Raw genomic sequence first — 17,468 nt, forward strand, 5'->3', positions numbered from 1 at the left:
TATATGTTTATATTAGCTTTAACGTACATTGGCTCTCTTTTATATATATTAACATATTTTTTCCCATTGGCTCTAATAACTACTCAGTTCTGTTATTGTCGTGCCCCTGATGTTAAGTGGTGAAATGCGCTAATAATTTTCTGTGGTGAAATGCACTCATCCAAAACAGGTAATATCCCAAAACTGAAATATCCCTAAATTCTCGGCGTCGTGGACCTTCTCTATAATATACCTTCTCTGACACTTCATATGACATACTATATACAGAGAACGTATATTTATAGAGAAGGTTCACGATGACGAAAATTTAGGGATATTTCAATTTTGGGATATTTACTGTTTTGGATGAGCGTGTTTCACCACAGAAAATTATTAGCGTGTTTCACCACTTAACATCAGGGGACACGAAAATAGCAGAATTGAGCATTTTCAGTGTTAAATGAGAAAAATAATAATTCCAATGTTAAGGAATGTACGCTTACAGATTCGCATATTTACTATGCGCAAACGATGCTGCATATAAGTATGTATGTAATTTATAGATCGGTAAACATATGCCTGTATGTATGTATATTTGTTATGAAAACACATAAGTATGTACAGTGAAATTCCTCATAACCGGACACTCACGGTCGCAGTATTTTTGTCCGGTTATGGGAGATGTCCGCTTATAGGGGATGAGGTCAAAAAATATATACTATACATATAAAATTCATTGTAGTTTATTTAAGAAATTTTTCGTAGTAAAGAATATTTAAATACTTTAGTATTACAGTTTCGGATTGTTGTGGCTTCCACTTTATCCCAAGATGCTTTGATAAAATACACAGCTTCCAGTACATTAATCGATTTTGAGAGCTCTGAGGCAGAACTTGTATCGCCAATTTTAGTTATCAAGTGTTTTAAAACTAAACTAACTTCTATACAAAGTTTTAAAATTTTGGATTATACCTTGATCAAGGGGTTGTCTAACTGCCGTTGTATTTGGTGGCAAGAAACAAATTTTTATGTTGGTCAAGTCTAATTCCTTTGGATGAGAAGCCGCGTTATCTAGAAACAAGATTATTTTTCGATTGAACTGCTGCAGCCATTCGCTCATCACTTCGTGAGTCATCCATGCTTCTTTATTAGACTTCCAATCCACTGAAAGTTTTGCAATTGGAACATGTTTAAAGGATCGAGGACGGGCTGCTTTCCCTATGACCAAAAGCGGCTCCTTATCTCCAGCCATATTAGCACAGAACAAAATTGTGAGTCTTTCCTTTGATAGCTTACCTCCCATACATTTTTCAGATTTAAAAGCGACATCATCCTGATTCACATCTGCAGCTTCACCAGATATGCATTTGAAGGAAACATTATTCCTCAATCGCCATTTATTTAGCCATCCATCCGAAGCTTTAAAATTAGGTACACCCAGTTTTCCTGCAATTTTCATTACCTTTGCTTTCAAAATAGGACCAGAAATAGGAATTTTTTGACTTCTAGCCTTAGCGAACCAATGAAAACACATCCTGTCTATTTCCGAGCCGCCTTCTTTAAGGAAACTTCGCTTTTGGTGAATATTAGATCCAGACTCCCATTTAGAACGAATTTTCTCTTTATTTTTATTAATTTCAGCAGCTTACGTTTTGCCAATATTGAACCTTTTAAAGCAAAGGAAACGTGTACCTACAAGTTAAATTTTGAACTCACCATACTTTACCTTTTTGCAATTCCACGTACTGATAACTTTTCTTTTTCGAAAACATTAATAACTTGCATTTTCTCTTTAATAGAAAGTAGCTTCTTTTTCGGTGCCATATTATTACGAACTTTGAACGCAACCACTCGCATGCAACTTACTTGATAAACTGAATAGAAAACCACCTTTTACTTGACACGCACGGCTTGAATGTGTGCATACATGTTAAAAGGGGAATCCCCTATTTCATTTTTATAATGAACAACAAAGCTTGCTTGCGATGTATTTGAATTTTGTCCGTTTATGAGAAATTTGTTCATGGAAATGGCTAGAAATACAGTGTCCGCGTCCGGTTATTAGAGCGTCCGTTTATTAGAATGATATTTGTATGAAAAAATGATTGAAAAACCTGTGTACACAAAATTTGTCCGGTTATTGGAGCTGCCCGGTTATAAGGACTGTCCGTCTTGGGGAATTTCACTGTACATATATATTTTAAAATTTTATTATTATTTTATGATGAATTCCATAAAATCTTTGCAAATTTATAATTCAATAAGATTTGTATTACTATCTAATTATGCATTTTATATAGGTTTGGTACGACATTCATATGTATAATGATATACTACTTAAATAAATATTTGCTTTCGTCAATAAACTTTTCGATATCATGTTAAATGACCAAGCGGTCGCACATTTGCCCATATATGTATGTATTATTATATGTGTATGTAAACAAATATAAGAACCATACGCATAATGTTCGTAAATTTGTCTACATGCAACAAATGTATGTAAATATGTACATTCAATGCTTCAATGCGAAATTTCCGTTGACGCGAACAACCAATGGCGAAGCTCATATTTTTTGCTTTCAAGTCAAAGAGTCAAGTGCTCAACACAATGAGCGCGACAGACTGCAAACGACATCTGCCAAATATTAGAATACACGTGTTCTTATGGACACAGTTATGTAGTTCTGCAGCCGCTTGCAGTCGGTCGCGCTCATTGTCTTCAGCACTTCAATGTGCCCAAAGCTGACGCGTCACAACATTGTGTTGTTGGTAGAAAATCCGAGCTGTGCCAAAACACAAACGAACGATCGCCAATTGCCACTGCTTCCCTTGCCGCTGTACCAGCTTCGCCAGCAAACCAGCGTAGATATATATGTTTGTGTGTGAGCTTGCATACATATCGACGCAGATTTTTGCTAGTCACGGAAAAATATTTTAGACAAATATTGTAAATCGACAACGGCTATGTTGCCACTTTTGTCACTTCTTTCTATGAAGAAGCATCAGAAAGTTGTTCAATTTATGATTTTTAGCTTTTGCCATCGTCGCGAAAAGACGCTTGTGGGCAAAGGCATGCTCGGGGAGATGTTACGGCGTCTGTTTTTATGAATGAAGCAAGTTTGCCTGTTGAAAGTGCGCTTGCGTTCATGAATGAAAATATTGTTGTTAGGTGTTTTTCTACAAATTTGGGCATCGACTGTTTGGCTGCCATATTGACTTGTGACGCCGCTGATGCTATTTGAACCCATTGTTGTTTTTGTAGAACAATATTCGTAATGTACATGTGTACGCATATTTGTATGTTGGTTTGTGTATACATTATTTGTTGGGCAATGTCCTGCACATATGCATATGTATGTACATATAGAGCAGTGCGCTCACCCTTTTTACTGATAAATGATAATATCACGATTTGAATTTGAATTGTACTTACATATGTTTGTACATACATATGTAACTATGTGCTAATATGTAGATGCGTATGAAAATTTAAATGAAGAAATGTAATTTACAGACAATATTCTTGTAATATATTAAGTTTTTTAGGACATTATGAAAGTATGTCATAAATATATATAACGTATCCACATACATATGTATGTACATACATATTTGTGAATTTATGACATACATATTATCAAACATACGAAATTTTTAAAAGGTATCTCTTATTTGTACATTACCTACAAATATTACCTTGAAAATAGCATAATTTAATGATAATGTTATCAATTTTGAACGAATTCAGAAAAATTCGCAAAATGATATTCATATCAATTAATATGATTGCATGTAAACGTATAAAAATATAAGCGAAAGGCCAACATGCGTCTGTAATAGCAATGTATATTTCTGAGCATAATTTTCATTGAATGCTCAACTCTGTTCACGCGCCACTGTTAAGATTTCTCCTTCTGATCTTGCTGTGGTGAAACACGCTCATCGCATTTTGTTAGCCAAAAATATTTTTTACGCTCTCCGCGCCGTGAACCTTCTCTATAAATATACGTTCTCTGCTATCACTTTTTTTCAGTTAGGTCCCGCAGCAAAATCCCTATCTTCTCCAAGCCTGCCGTATGGAACTTCGTTCCAAAAATAATATTGTTTGGCGTTTGTTATTTTATATTCCCTTATCGTTCATAGCGCTCCATGCATATTTTACGCGTATACCGCAAACTTACACACTAATAATAAGTAAGTTACTTTTTGTCTACACTAGAATTTATCTAGAAACTAGAAATAATTTATAAGGCAAAACAACGTTTGCCGGGTCAGCTAGTTTATTAATATTTTAACTTTGATCTATCTGGTTGATGTAGTTTCATGTATACTAATATGTATATACAGGTATTATGCGTGAAATGTTCTACGGGCCATTCGAAACAACTTTACTTAAAAGAATATGACCTTGTCTAGATGATTAACGTTTCCTCCGCAACGTTTGACACTGAACGACAATATACCGCACCAACACGATCCACAAACGAACATACACCACCTATACGGTTAACGTGCTGTGTAACAAAGATTTAAATAACAACAAACATCATACCGACTCTTTTTGTAAAAAAAAATTAAAAAAGGGAAAATTTATAAACTTAAACATACATACATATGTACATATATACAGTACATATGTATGTATGTGTAAATAAAATATTTATATATGTAAGTATATACTCATGGCCACACAAAGCTTACCACTAACTTTCTTAATTTTTTTTCGGACATTTTCGTTCGTTCGGGATTTTCTTCAATTTTGTTTTTTTTTTTATGTTTTTAGTAAGCATCAGTAAACTAAATTATATTATCTAATTATAGTTATAGTTTTTAATTTATTATGATTAATGCGTAAAACACAAACTAGCTTGTTTGTGCTTACAAAGCACATTATAAATTTTTACACTTGTTTAAAAAAAATTGTTGTTGGATTACATACAAAAATGAGTTTACACATTTACAATTCCCAATGCTATGTTTTCGAATCGTTATAACTTATAACTTTATGAGACATGTGAAAGCCCTAAGTGTAAATGAAATTAAATTAAATCAAGTAAGGAAGGGCTAAGTTCGGGTGTCACCGAACATTTTATACTCTCGCATGATAAAGTGATAATTTACATTTTTTTTTTATTTTGCTGTAAAATTAATTAGATTAGATCAATTTGTGTACTTTGAGTATTGAATTGTATTTTCATTTCCTAATGTACATCTATATACATAAAAATCAATGCCACTTTCTTTGTAATTTCATCACTCATAAACGGCTGAACCGATTTGGCTGATTTTTTTTTTGTTGTATTTGTTATTATTAGGAGAAAGTTCTTATGTAAGAAAAAATTACGAAAGTTGCCGGAAAACTCCAAAAAACAGCCCTTTCCTTTTTCCCATACAAACGTTTTATTTTGTATGTATATACAAATATATACATATATGATTGTTTGTTTGTTAGTAACGCTAACGCTCGAAAACGGCGGAACCAGTCTTCATGAAATCAGAAGTTGTTCGCTGTGGATCTGGAAAGGGTTAGATATAAAAAAAACCATATACTTTTCATAAGGAAAAGTCGAAAAATTGGATACTTCCAAAAAGTGACTTTTCATACAATAATTTTTTGTTTTGTTTTTCAATATTTTGATTTGTAAATTATTTGAATCGTTCAATTTCGGTCGCTTGCTTTTTTATTCCGGCTATTTAAAAGAATAATTATTGAAAATTATTCAGTGAAAACTTTATGTGTGTTTCAAACGAAGTGATCATATAAGAAATTATTTTAAAGAAAATGCCGGCACGTCCAAAATCAAACATAGGTCGATGTACTCGAAATGCTCGGGGCATGTTGTCACAAAGAGTATCACAAAGTGCAGTGCGACGTCCACGAAATAGATTTGCAGAAGCTCATCATGCAAGAAATCCAGCAAGACCTACGCGAATACGACGTCGTGTTTTGGAAGATATGTTCCGTGCTGCATTTGATTACGACCCTTCAATCGACTATAATGTACATGGATATATTGGAATGATGGATGTTATATGCCCACATTGTGAAGCGGCTAAATTCTCGGGTGAAACGGCTGGAATGTGTTGCGCTAACGGGAAAGTAAAATTGCCGCAATTTAAACCGCCTTCTGAACCATTACAATCATTAATTTTTGAGACATCACCAGAATCGAAACATTTTTTAAATCATATACAAGAGTACAATTCGTCTTTTCAAATGACTTCTTTCGACGCTACAAAAAATATAAGAGATCAATTTATGCCGACATTTAAGGTGATTGCATGGAATATTTGATGGTTTTTTCAATGAATAGAGAAAAATTTATTCCTATAACATTGCATACATATTACAGATCCAAGGTAGAATTTATCACCTAGCGGGTTCATTGTTACCGCTCCCCGACGCTAACAATCAATTTTTACAAATATACATATTTCATCTTTTATATAAAAATGAATCGCAAAATGTGTTGGTAAGCGCATAACTCAAAAACGCCTGGACCAATTTTGCCAATTCTTTTTTTAAAATGTTCGTTGAGGCTCAAGGATGGTTTTTACGGAAATTTCGAATAATTGCCGGAAAATCCCTAAAAAGAACACTTTTATTTTTCCCATACAAGAATGCTGTTAGTAACGCTAATGCTCGAGAACGGCTGAACCAATCTTGATGAAATTTTCAGAGGTTGTTCGCTGTGGATCGAGGAAAGTTTAGAAATAAAAAACCGTATGCCTTTCGTGAGGAAAAATCGGAAGATTGGACAATTCAAAAACAAAGAACTTTTTTTCATACAAAATTTTTTTTTCAACTGTTTTCCTTTTGTTTTTCTATTATTTTAATTGTTCAAATTTGCCATTTGCTTTCTTTATTTCGGCTATTCAAAAAATAATTTTGGAAATTATTCAGTGAAAGCATTATGTGTGTTTCACACAAAGTGACCAATTACAGATTGAACTTTGTTACGATGCCACGAAGAAGTCGCGCTAATAGTGGTCGGCGTTCTTTTTGGCATCAACATCTATTGGCAGCCAAAGGCACATTACCGAGTACTCCCATGATGCGATGACATACGTGCGATCACTCAGCAAGCAATCGTCACGATCGTCAAACAACAGCTGTGATATCTGATGGACTTTATCTTAAAGCAACGTATGGTATAAATGGTGCTGTTAGATGTACTCTGTTGAGGTGCAAAAAAAAGGTTTGTCGCACGCACACATTCTTCTTTGGATGGTGGATTGGTGGCGGTGGTTACACCAGATCAAATTGATGAAATCATTTCTGCGGAAATTCCTGATCCAGAGAAAGACCCAGACCTTGCGGACACTAGAATCCTTTTTCGGTTTGTATGTCAGCATTCAATTTAGAAGAGTGAATATCGAAGTTGACGACACATGGATCTTACTATATTCCCCACTATTTTTTAATTCACATTCAAAACTCATATCAATGTTGAGTATTGTAGTTTGGTGAAGCAACATGGCGGTTATTGGTCTTGAACGATACGGTTGATACGTGAACTGCACTAAAGCGCTTTGTAGGATATTTACTACTGAAATTAATGAACGTTTTCAACCCAGAGAATACGGTACAGCCAGAGGAAACACCGCCAGCAACAAAATTAACATTGACGAGTTTTTTCTCAACTTGCGTCTGTGATCCATTTGCGAGAACATTGCTCTGTTCGGAAATATCTTGATATTTTACATGGAATGCATCGTCGAGGAAATAGCAGAAAGCAAGGTTAACCAGTAGATGGACATCCAGGTGTTTTCTCAACTAATGCATTAGGACGAATTTACACAATCCACCTGAAAAACGACGATTGCTTCTTTCTTCGGTCGATATTGATTACTGTACGCTATTCAACTTCATTTGAGTCATTGCGTAGTGTGAATGGTACGGTGTGTGCAACTTTTTGAGAATGTTTGCAATTACAATTGCTTGAACATGTTAATCACTGGAATCAAACGATGGACGATGCGATAGCTACTTCGAATACAAATGAAGATCGCACACTTTTCGCGATAATCATTTCGACATATCAGCCTTCACAGCCGCGTCAATTATGGGATACGTGCAATAATGATATTGCCGAAGACATTTTATAGTACATCGCTTTCACTAAGAATTGGAAATGGGTCAATTCCGGTTAATACTTCCGATGGTTTGATATAAATTCCATCTGCCGTTTATCAGTTCACGAAAGATGAACTCAGCGCGAATGTTCGGACATTGGACAAATTATCGTAACTATGATTCCTTAAGTGCACGCACAATGTTAGCTGACAAAAATACTGATGTTGTTGACTTAAACTGAAAGATTCAAAGTCAAATTCTGGGAGACTTCCGCTCATACAAATCGATCGATCGTCTTGACAATGAAGAATTATCCAGTGGAGTTTCTAAATTTATTGGAAAGGCTTGGTATGCCACCGGATCATTTCCGTCTCAAAGTAGGATCTGTCGTTATTATATTTCGCAAATTCGTGCCGAAACTGTGTAATAGAACCCGACTGATTGTGGCGCAGCTATCGAATATAAGGAGGAAGAATGTTTGATTCCGTTTCCAGTGAAAATTGAATTTGAGATGACAATAAACAGGACACAAGGATAGTCGCATAAAACGCTATGTTTTACACATGGCCAGATATACGAGGCGCGCTCACGAGTTTGAAAACCATCTTTTCTGTACACAGGAACCGAAACCAAAAAATGTTTTTATCAAGCTGCGTTACAATGAAAAAAAAATTAAATGATAAATTCAACTTTAGTTCCATTTCAAAATATATAATTTCACGCAGAACAACGGCTGCGGGGCTAGTGTTTCTGACGTTTTTTGTTAGTCGGTTAACGCACTTTTAGTGATTTTCAACATAACCTTTGTATGGAAGGTGGGCGTGGTTATTATCCGATGCTAACAAAGTTGCTAAGGAGAGTTTTATAGTTTTGTTCACATAACGGTTTTTTGTAAGTCCTAAAACTAAAAGAGTCAGATATAGGGTTATATATACCAAAGTGATCAGGGTGACGAGTAGAGTTGAAATCCGAATGTCTGCCTGTCCGTCCGTCCGTCCGTGCAAGCTGTGACTTGAGTAAAAATTGAGATATCATGATGAAACTTGGTACACGTATTTCTTGGTTCCATAAAAAGGTTAAGTTCGAAGATGGGCAAAATCGGCCTACTGCCACGCCCACAAAATGGCGGAAACGAAAAACCTATAAAGTGTCGTAACTAAGCCATAAATAAAGATATTAAAGTGAAATTTGACACAAAGGATCGTATTAGGGAGGGGCATATTTGGACGTAATTTTTTTTGGAAAAGTGGGCTTGGCCCCGCCCCCTACTAAGTTTTTTGTACATATCTCGGAAACTACCACAGCTATGTCAACCAAACTCTATGGAGTCGTTTCCTTCAGGCATTTCCATATACCTCCCACACAAAGGTTATGTTGAAAATCACTAAAAGTGCGTTAACCGACAAACAAAAAACGTCAGAAACACTAAATTTTACGGGAGAAATGGCAGAAGGAAGCTGCATCCAAACTTTTTATTTTCTTAACACCCTGATTACATGTACGAAATATGGGTGAAATCGGTTCACAACCACGCCTTTTTCCAATATAACGCTATTTTGAATTCCATCTGATGCCTTCTCTGTATAATATATATGTACATTAGGAAATAATGATGATAGCGGAATAAAACTTTACACAAATACGGTATTTGAAAAATATGTAAATGACGAATAATGAAATCTCGATTATCACTTTATCATGCGAGAGTATAAGATGTTCGGTGACACCCGAACTTAGCCCTTCCTTACTTGTTTTTCTATAAAATTTGAGGGGTTTTTTGTCGTCAAGTCGCACACAAAGTTTTGAAGCTGCCCTAATGGACTCTCGTTTTTTCTTCTCACTCTGGTCGCTATTCTCTTTCTTTCAATGTATAATTCTTCAGGGGCTAAGGTTTTTAAGAAAACAGCTCTTTTCTGCTTAATTTTTAAGATCTATCAACCTTTTAGACTCTTCCTCGAACCACTCCGTGTTTTGTTTTTAGTTTCTGATCCAAATATAATATATTACATATTATGTAAGTGTCGCAGATTTTTTAATTTTCTATTCTCTTTATAAGATTATTTTTGTTGATTTAACTATTCGTAGATTTTAGTCTGATATCTGGCTTTTACCGCGAGATCTACCGGTTTAATAGTGTCAAGTAAATTGAATTCACTTCGTCATTATGTTAAAGCTGTCAAATAGTCGAAAATAAACTAGTACACCACATACTTCTATTTTAACATTATTTTATATCGTATGCCATTAAGTGTTAAAACAATCAGAGAGTTAACTGTCTTTTTATATACCAAGTTGAAAGTGGCTTATTAAATTATGCCATAAAAAGGTAATCCTCACCCCTCACAACATTTTTTATTTAAAAATATTTTGAAATAAACTTAATGGATGATAATAAGCAATACAGTATTCAGTTAGGTGATAATGAACCAATACGTGTATATTCAATCAATTTAAGAAAATTAAGATTATTTAATGCGGTTATATTATTCGATTTAGTATATCCAATTCACAGGGACCCATTGTTCCTCATGACTCATTTCGTCGAGTACTTTCACAACTTGCTGAAATGTGCTGTCAAAATCATTATTTACAATAACCATATCAAAATATTTCCCATAACGACGTTGATAAAAAGAGCTTTCTTCGACTGTGGCAATTAAATCATCTTCCTGTAATAAAAAAATAGAATTGTATAAATGTTTCTTTAGAAACCATGTATAAAATAGTATTTTTTAAATTAAATACTGAAATTCTTATTAATTTAATAAATTGTTTTTACAAAAATTACTTACTCAAGAAATAAAATCAGTGAATTTATTCAAAGAAATAAATTCTTACAAATTTGCAACAGGTTTTTCAAATTAAAAAATACTTGTGGTATCTCTACTTTATGTCGGGAACAACAGAAAATGATAATATTAGATTTGATTATAGTTGAACAATTCGCTGCGATAATAAAGTTTATTGTGTCCCCTTCTATTACAAAATTATTTAATTTAACTCAGTTGTATCAAGGAGGCTTAGCAAAGCTCCTGGGTTAATGGACGTGACATGCTCCCTCATCAGATTCGTGGAGAAACAAATATGGCTGATTTTAATAAAATTTTTATATTTCTACATCGAAGCAAGGCATATAATATGTCAGATGCTTCTGGCATATAATATGTTTTTTCCTGCTTCTCTGATATACAATATTTCTTGTTTTGTAATTTTCATCTTAACAGATTTGGCCAACTAAACCTCCATTCATATTCCTACAGCACTCACCACGCAACACACAATACATAACACTATACCATTCATAAACCGCCCCAAAACATATTATCCCATACACCCTACAACAAAAGCATATTCCCCACCCAGCCGACCTCTAAGGAATGAACCCGGTCGAAAGACTGCCTTCATGATTTCATCATAAAATAGAAACAAAAGAAATAAGTAATAATATAAAAAAGGCGACAGCTACTTGTCAAAGCCTAAAAAATAAGGGTTGCCTAAAATTTTGATTCTCATTTCATTGCTTCTCCTCGACTCAACTCCTTCATTGAACTTTCTCATATAAAAGCATGCATCATACTTATCTCTTAAATCAAATTGTGAAGCAAAGCGAAGCCAAAGTTATATTTGAATTAGCCTTCACAGTATTGTTTCATAAGAATTTGTGATCAATGTTTGTGCATTATATGCCAAAAAGTTATTGAATATTGTCTCGGAATTATTTTAATAAAACTTGGGAAAGCTTCCAGCCTTGCCTGAAGTTGTCAACTGTTCCATATTTGTGATATGCATAACATCGAAGATGCAAGAGTTATATAATATGCTCAAAATTTAAATTTATTTTATATACATAAGTCATAAACCGTCCTAGAACAATAAGTAAGTCCGTAATTTACTTATGTTTTAACTTTGATCTATCTGGTTGATTTAGTTTCATGTATACTAATATATATTGGTATTTTACGGGAAATGTTCTACGGGTCATTCGAAACAACTCTGCTTAAAAGACTCATTGACCCTTGGCTAGATGATTAACGTTTCCTCCTCAAAGTTAAACAGTGAACGAAAATACACAGCACCAACGCGATACACACATCAAGACACAACTCACTAACATACACCATACGAACATACACCACCTATGCAGCCATCACACCTATACAGGATACTACCCACCACTCTACAACAATCAAAAACGACGTCTCCAGAAGCAGAGCCGCCTTCTTTTCCTGGATTACGTTCCGATAGCACACCTCCGAGTATCAGCAGTTAATTTTTTATCGGATCCGCACATATTAAGGTTAACGGTAACATCACACTGACCCTTTGCGTATTTTCTTATTATTTTAAGTGCGATCGTAAGTGGCAAAGGGGAATGAAACAAACATTGGTTTTTCGAGTCGTACTGGAAGCCACTTTAGGGTTTTTGAATTAAACAAAAACCTTGTGTGCTGTGCAGTAGCAAATATCCCAAAGTATAGTCCAAAACATATAATACATACATACATACTTATGTACAAAAGAGAAAAATTAATTTAAATAAAAAAGGAGAAAAATGAGTTCAGTGTGGTAAAAAAAATAATATTTGCGGTTCTGACCAAAAATCCATTCGAATAAAGAAGAAAACAAAAAACGGCCCAAACTGTTTTAATATTTGGTCAATTTTCCGGTAAAACCCGATAACAGACAAAAGAGTTTGGTAATATAACGAATTATTGATTGTCGCTAAATGCTTATATTGTGTAAAACACACAAAATATGTCCACAAATAATAAATAAAATATTTACTTGCATCAATTTCCAGCAATACCCTTTATACTTAATCAAGTATAAGCCGGACTGCTTAACATAATCGAATGCCAATCAGAAGCAGAGAAAAGAGAGAAAATATGTATAAACATAAACACACATGCACTCATGGCCACGTAAAGCTTACCACTATACTTTCTCAAATTTTCGTCGGACTTTTTCATTCGTTCGAGATTTTCTTCAATTTTCTTTTTTCAGTTCTTCTTTAGTAAGCATAAGTGAACTAAATTGTATTATCTAATTATAATTTTAGTTTTTAATTAATTACGTTTAATGAGCAAAACATAAACTAGCTTTTCTATGCTTATATAAAAGCGGCCGATTTTATTGTTTTTAAAGTAATAACACCACTAAGCTTCGTGTTTCACTTACAACCAAAATGAAAAAAACATTAATTTCAATTATAGCGTAAATAAGATTAAATTAAAAGAATAAAAAATATAATTTTTTCATCGTATGTCAGTCTCTTACATTTCAAGCTCATTTTGTAAAGCTCACTAACTTTCAAATAATTTTGTCTATTGCTGAAAATTTTTTATTTTATAATTTTTATAATTTTTGATAAATAACATGTCATTAACTTATGTATTTCTAAATAAACAATCCGCAAAAAGTACCGCTTTAAAGTGTTGTCAAAATTCTTATTTACGCAAACGAGTTCTCGCTCAAACATACATATATGTATGTATACGAAAATGTTTTTGAAATTCAACCAATAATTTCGTTATATCAAAAACTCTTTATGAAACTTCTACTTTCAAAAAAGATTTTTCCTTTAAACATACTATACATATACAGTTATTTCATGCAGATTAAATTTATCAGTTTATATTGCCTTAAAATCGAAAAAAATACAATTAAAAAAAGAGGTTGATGAATATATATTCTACAATGCTTTACGAGTACTAATAACGGGTGGGCCATATAAAATTTTAAATTTAAAAAGTCAATAAAGAAAAAACGGCTTGATATTTTTCAAAGGTCTAACATTTGTTTAAGAGGTTGTTTTATGAAATTTATTTGTGGAAAACAATTTTGGACAAACGACCACCACGGCTGAGTTTACAGTAGTTTATCCGATCCACTCAATTTTGGAGTACTTTCTAGATGGTTTCAGGCTTTATGGCAGCTACAGCAGCTTGAATCTCGTACTTTAGATCTTGAATTGTTTCTGGATGGTTGGCGTAACATTTATCTTTAACAGCTCCTCACAGAAAATAGTCCAACGGAGTTAACTCGCAGCTTCTGGGAGGCCAATTCACATCACCTCTTTTGCTGATTATGCGATTTTCGAAGATAGGGCGTAAAAGATTGAGTGTAGCGTTTGCTGTATGGCACGTAGCGCCCCAAATGTGACAATTCTGCTTGTTAACGTAACCATCGAGGTGGAAATGAGCCTCGTCCGAAAAGATGATTTTTCGGTAAAATTGACCATCCTCGGTCAAATTTTCAAATTTTCAATATTTCCCAGTTTTCTTCTAGTGAATAGCGACCCATTTCGTAAATTTTAGACTTTTTACTGAATATCTGTCACTTTCCGAATGGTATTTGACGTTTCCAATGTCGAAATATAGATAATTCAAATTTAAAACGTTAGATGGCCCACCCTGTATAACAAGCAGAGTAAAGTATGTCGAAGTACAGTCTTACATCCACAAAAGCATGAAATGCAGCTGCCTTCCAGAAATTTTGTTCACAGCTTATTTCAATGCACGCACTTGTCTATGTTATAGAGAAAGCTAGTTGCGTGGAGAACGGTACTAGGCATTTCTAATCCTTAAAGCTGTGATTCAGTAATAGTTTGAAACCAATTTTAGTGTGTTTTTGTGTGTCGAGTTATCAATGTACTAATTTCAGTAACGGGCCCCCGTACAACACTTGAGCAGCGGGAATTGGTCATAAAACATTTCAAAAATGGAAAATAACAGCGAAAATTGTTGAGATAGCAAACGAGGGCAAGACGAAATATCTCCCGTCATCAAACAAACAGTCGTCTCACTTGCAACTCGGCTCCCACGTCACGGTTGATAGTTATAACATTGAAGTCGTAGATAGTTTCGTCTATCTTGAAACCAGTATTAACACCAACAACAATATCAGCTTCGAGATCCAACGCAGAATAACTCTTGCCAACAGGTGCTACTTCGCAATGAGTATGCAATACTCTCTCGACAAACCAATACCAAACTCTATAAGTCACTCATTATTCCAGTCCTACTATATGGTGCAGAGGCATGGACAATGACAACATCTGATGAGTCGACGTTACGAGTTTTTGAGAGAAAGATTCTGAGGAAGATTTATGGTCCTTTGCGCATTGGTCACGGCGAATATCGGAAACGATGGAATGATGAACTGTACGAGATATACGACTACATTGCCATAGTTCAGCGAATTAAGAGACGGCGACTGCACTGGTTAGGTCATGTCGTCCGAATGTATGAAAACACTTCAGCTTTAAAAGTATTCGGCACAGTACCCGCCAGGGGAAGCAGAGGAAGAGATAGACTTTCACTCCGGTGGGAAGACCAGGTGGAGAAGGACCTGCCTGCACTTAGTAGCTTGAATTGGTGCCCAACATCGAAAAATAAAAACGACTGGCGCACTGTTCTAAACTCGGCTATAACCGTCGTAACCGTAAGCGGTGTCTACGCCAATAAAGAAGAAGATACATACTATATATCCGAAATTCTATCAGTTTTGTTTACTCTGAGTCTTTTTTTTTTAATTATTTGGACAAATAAAAAAATAAGCTCAGACTCAAAAGAATCTAAAATAACTCAGATGCAAAAAGTTCCAAAGATGATATCTGACCAAAAAAAGTCCATGTACATGAAACATTACTTCTCTAATTTCATTGCTGAGAGTAACAGTTTAATAATATATTGCACTCGCTTTCATTTTCGCCTATTTAAGACGACTCTTAATCGGCATTAGAAATCAAAAAGGTAAAGTTAGATAATTCTGGAGACGACTCCATGCTGCATATGACGCAATTTTAGAATGTCAATCTGACAACTAAGATCCACCAGAAAACTTTAAAACCCCTGCTTAATATACGAAAACTGTTTGATCAGTTTGAATATACAAAAACAATGATTTTTGACCAGATAAAATTAATTAAAGCAATTGCACCTACTCCACATCCGAGAGTAGAGCTGCAACAAATTCAAAGTCAATAGGCACGTTCGGATTTCCACCTGAAGGTGTCGCATGAAAAATTTTTTATAAGGGTTATGAACAATGGCTGTCCTTCCGGCTATTGTCACAAGATTTGATCGGGCCTTTTATGTAAAGTTAAATGTTGAAACTTCTGAAATAAGTTACATTAATTAGGACAGCACACTTGGTCATATACTTTACATCATTTTTACATCTGACATACCTGAAATTAACAATGTTTTAATTTCTACTTATGCTGATGGTACTGCTCTTTTGTGCTCAAGCCAGACATCAATTGAAGCAAATTTGTTTGGTACAAGAAAAATTTAATAAAATACAGACATGGCTAGGTTGCTGTAAGTAATCATCAGTAAATCTATACATGTTTTACTTGCATTAAGGTAACACTATTTCTAAAAGTGATAACTTAAATACCTCGGCATGAACTTGGACAATCGGATAATATTGAAACCGCACATATAAGCAAAAAATAAAAAAAAAAACCATCTTTATTGGCTACTTGGACATAAATCGCTGTTTCATCTTGAAAATACATTGGCAACTGTATAAAGCAATATTTAAACATATATGGACGTATTGTGTGCAGATTTTGAGCACTGCAAGTGATTAAAATATTGAAATTTTACAAAGATTTCAATCGAAAACTCTAAGGTTAATTACTAACGCCTATTGGTTCATAACAAATACATATGGCCACACATTCAGATCTTAATATGCTTTTGTAAAAACTGAGATAAAAATGTTTACGAAGGATCAATTATCATGACAACCCTTTAGTAGTCATGTTATTAAATGACCAATGAAACTATTCGGCTCAAAAACCAACATATTGTAGATAACCCATTTGGGGATTAATGTAGTAAATTTGTTTATTACAGTGAAAAACGTTAACTTCGGCTGTATCGAAGCTAATATACCCTTCACAGGTGCATTTCTTTTAGTAACTATGTGTTCAGTTTGTATGGAAGCTATATAATATAGTAATCCGATCTGAACAATTTTTTTGGGAGATTATATTGTTACCTTAAGCAGTAATCGATGTCAAATTTCGTGAAGATATCACGTCAAATGCGAAAGTTTTCCATAGAAGCCCTTGAGTCCGATCGTTCGGTTTGTATGGCAGTTATATGTTATAGTGAGCCGATCTGAACAATTTCTTCCGATATTACATTATTTCTATAAACAATAACTCATACCAAATTTCGTAAAGATATATCGTCAAATGAGGAAGTTTCCCACGCAAGCATTTGATTCCGATCATTCAGTTTGTATGGCAGCTATATGCTATAGTAATCTGATCTGAACAATTTCTTCGGAGATTACTTTGTTGCCTTAGAAAATAATCTATAGAAAATTTCGTGAATATAACTTGTCAAATGTGGAAGTTTTCCATACAAGAACTTGATTCCGATCATTCAGT

At 34.3% G+C, this 17,468-nt stretch overlaps 1 protein-coding gene and 1 long non-coding RNA gene across 6 annotated transcripts in view; both read right to left on the bottom strand.

Moving 5' to 3' along the window:
• Positions 1–271: 271 nt before the first annotated feature.
• LOC126764577 (uncharacterized) lies at positions 272–2,640 on the bottom strand. Its single transcript, XR_007668080.1, has 2 exons — positions 1,706–2,640; positions 272–1,646 (listed from the first exon to the last, which is right to left on the bottom strand). It is a non-coding gene; the product is annotated as an uncharacterized LOC126764577 (long non-coding RNA).
• Positions 2,641–10,470: 7,830 nt separating this feature from the next.
• LOC126764544 (protein PALS2) overlaps positions 10,471–17,468 on the bottom strand; it is a 161,994-nt gene continuing 154,996 nt past the window's right edge. For all 5 annotated transcript variants that reach the window (XM_050482236.1, XM_050482237.1, XM_050482239.1 and 2 more), the window contains one exon: positions 10,471–10,728. In XM_050482236.1, coding sequence (XP_050338193.1) covers positions 10,552–10,728 — 177 coding nt within the window. In that variant the 3' untranslated portion in view covers positions 10,471–10,551. The remainder of the gene's footprint in view (positions 10,729–17,468) is intronic.

Source organism: Bactrocera neohumeralis, unplaced genomic scaffold (genome assembly GCF_024586455.1).
Source record: "Bactrocera neohumeralis isolate Rockhampton unplaced genomic scaffold, APGP_CSIRO_Bneo_wtdbg2-racon-allhic-juicebox.fasta_v2 cluster09, whole genome shotgun sequence".
In the NCBI taxonomy this organism is placed as follows: Eukaryota; Metazoa; Arthropoda; class Insecta; order Diptera; family Tephritidae; genus Bactrocera; species Bactrocera neohumeralis.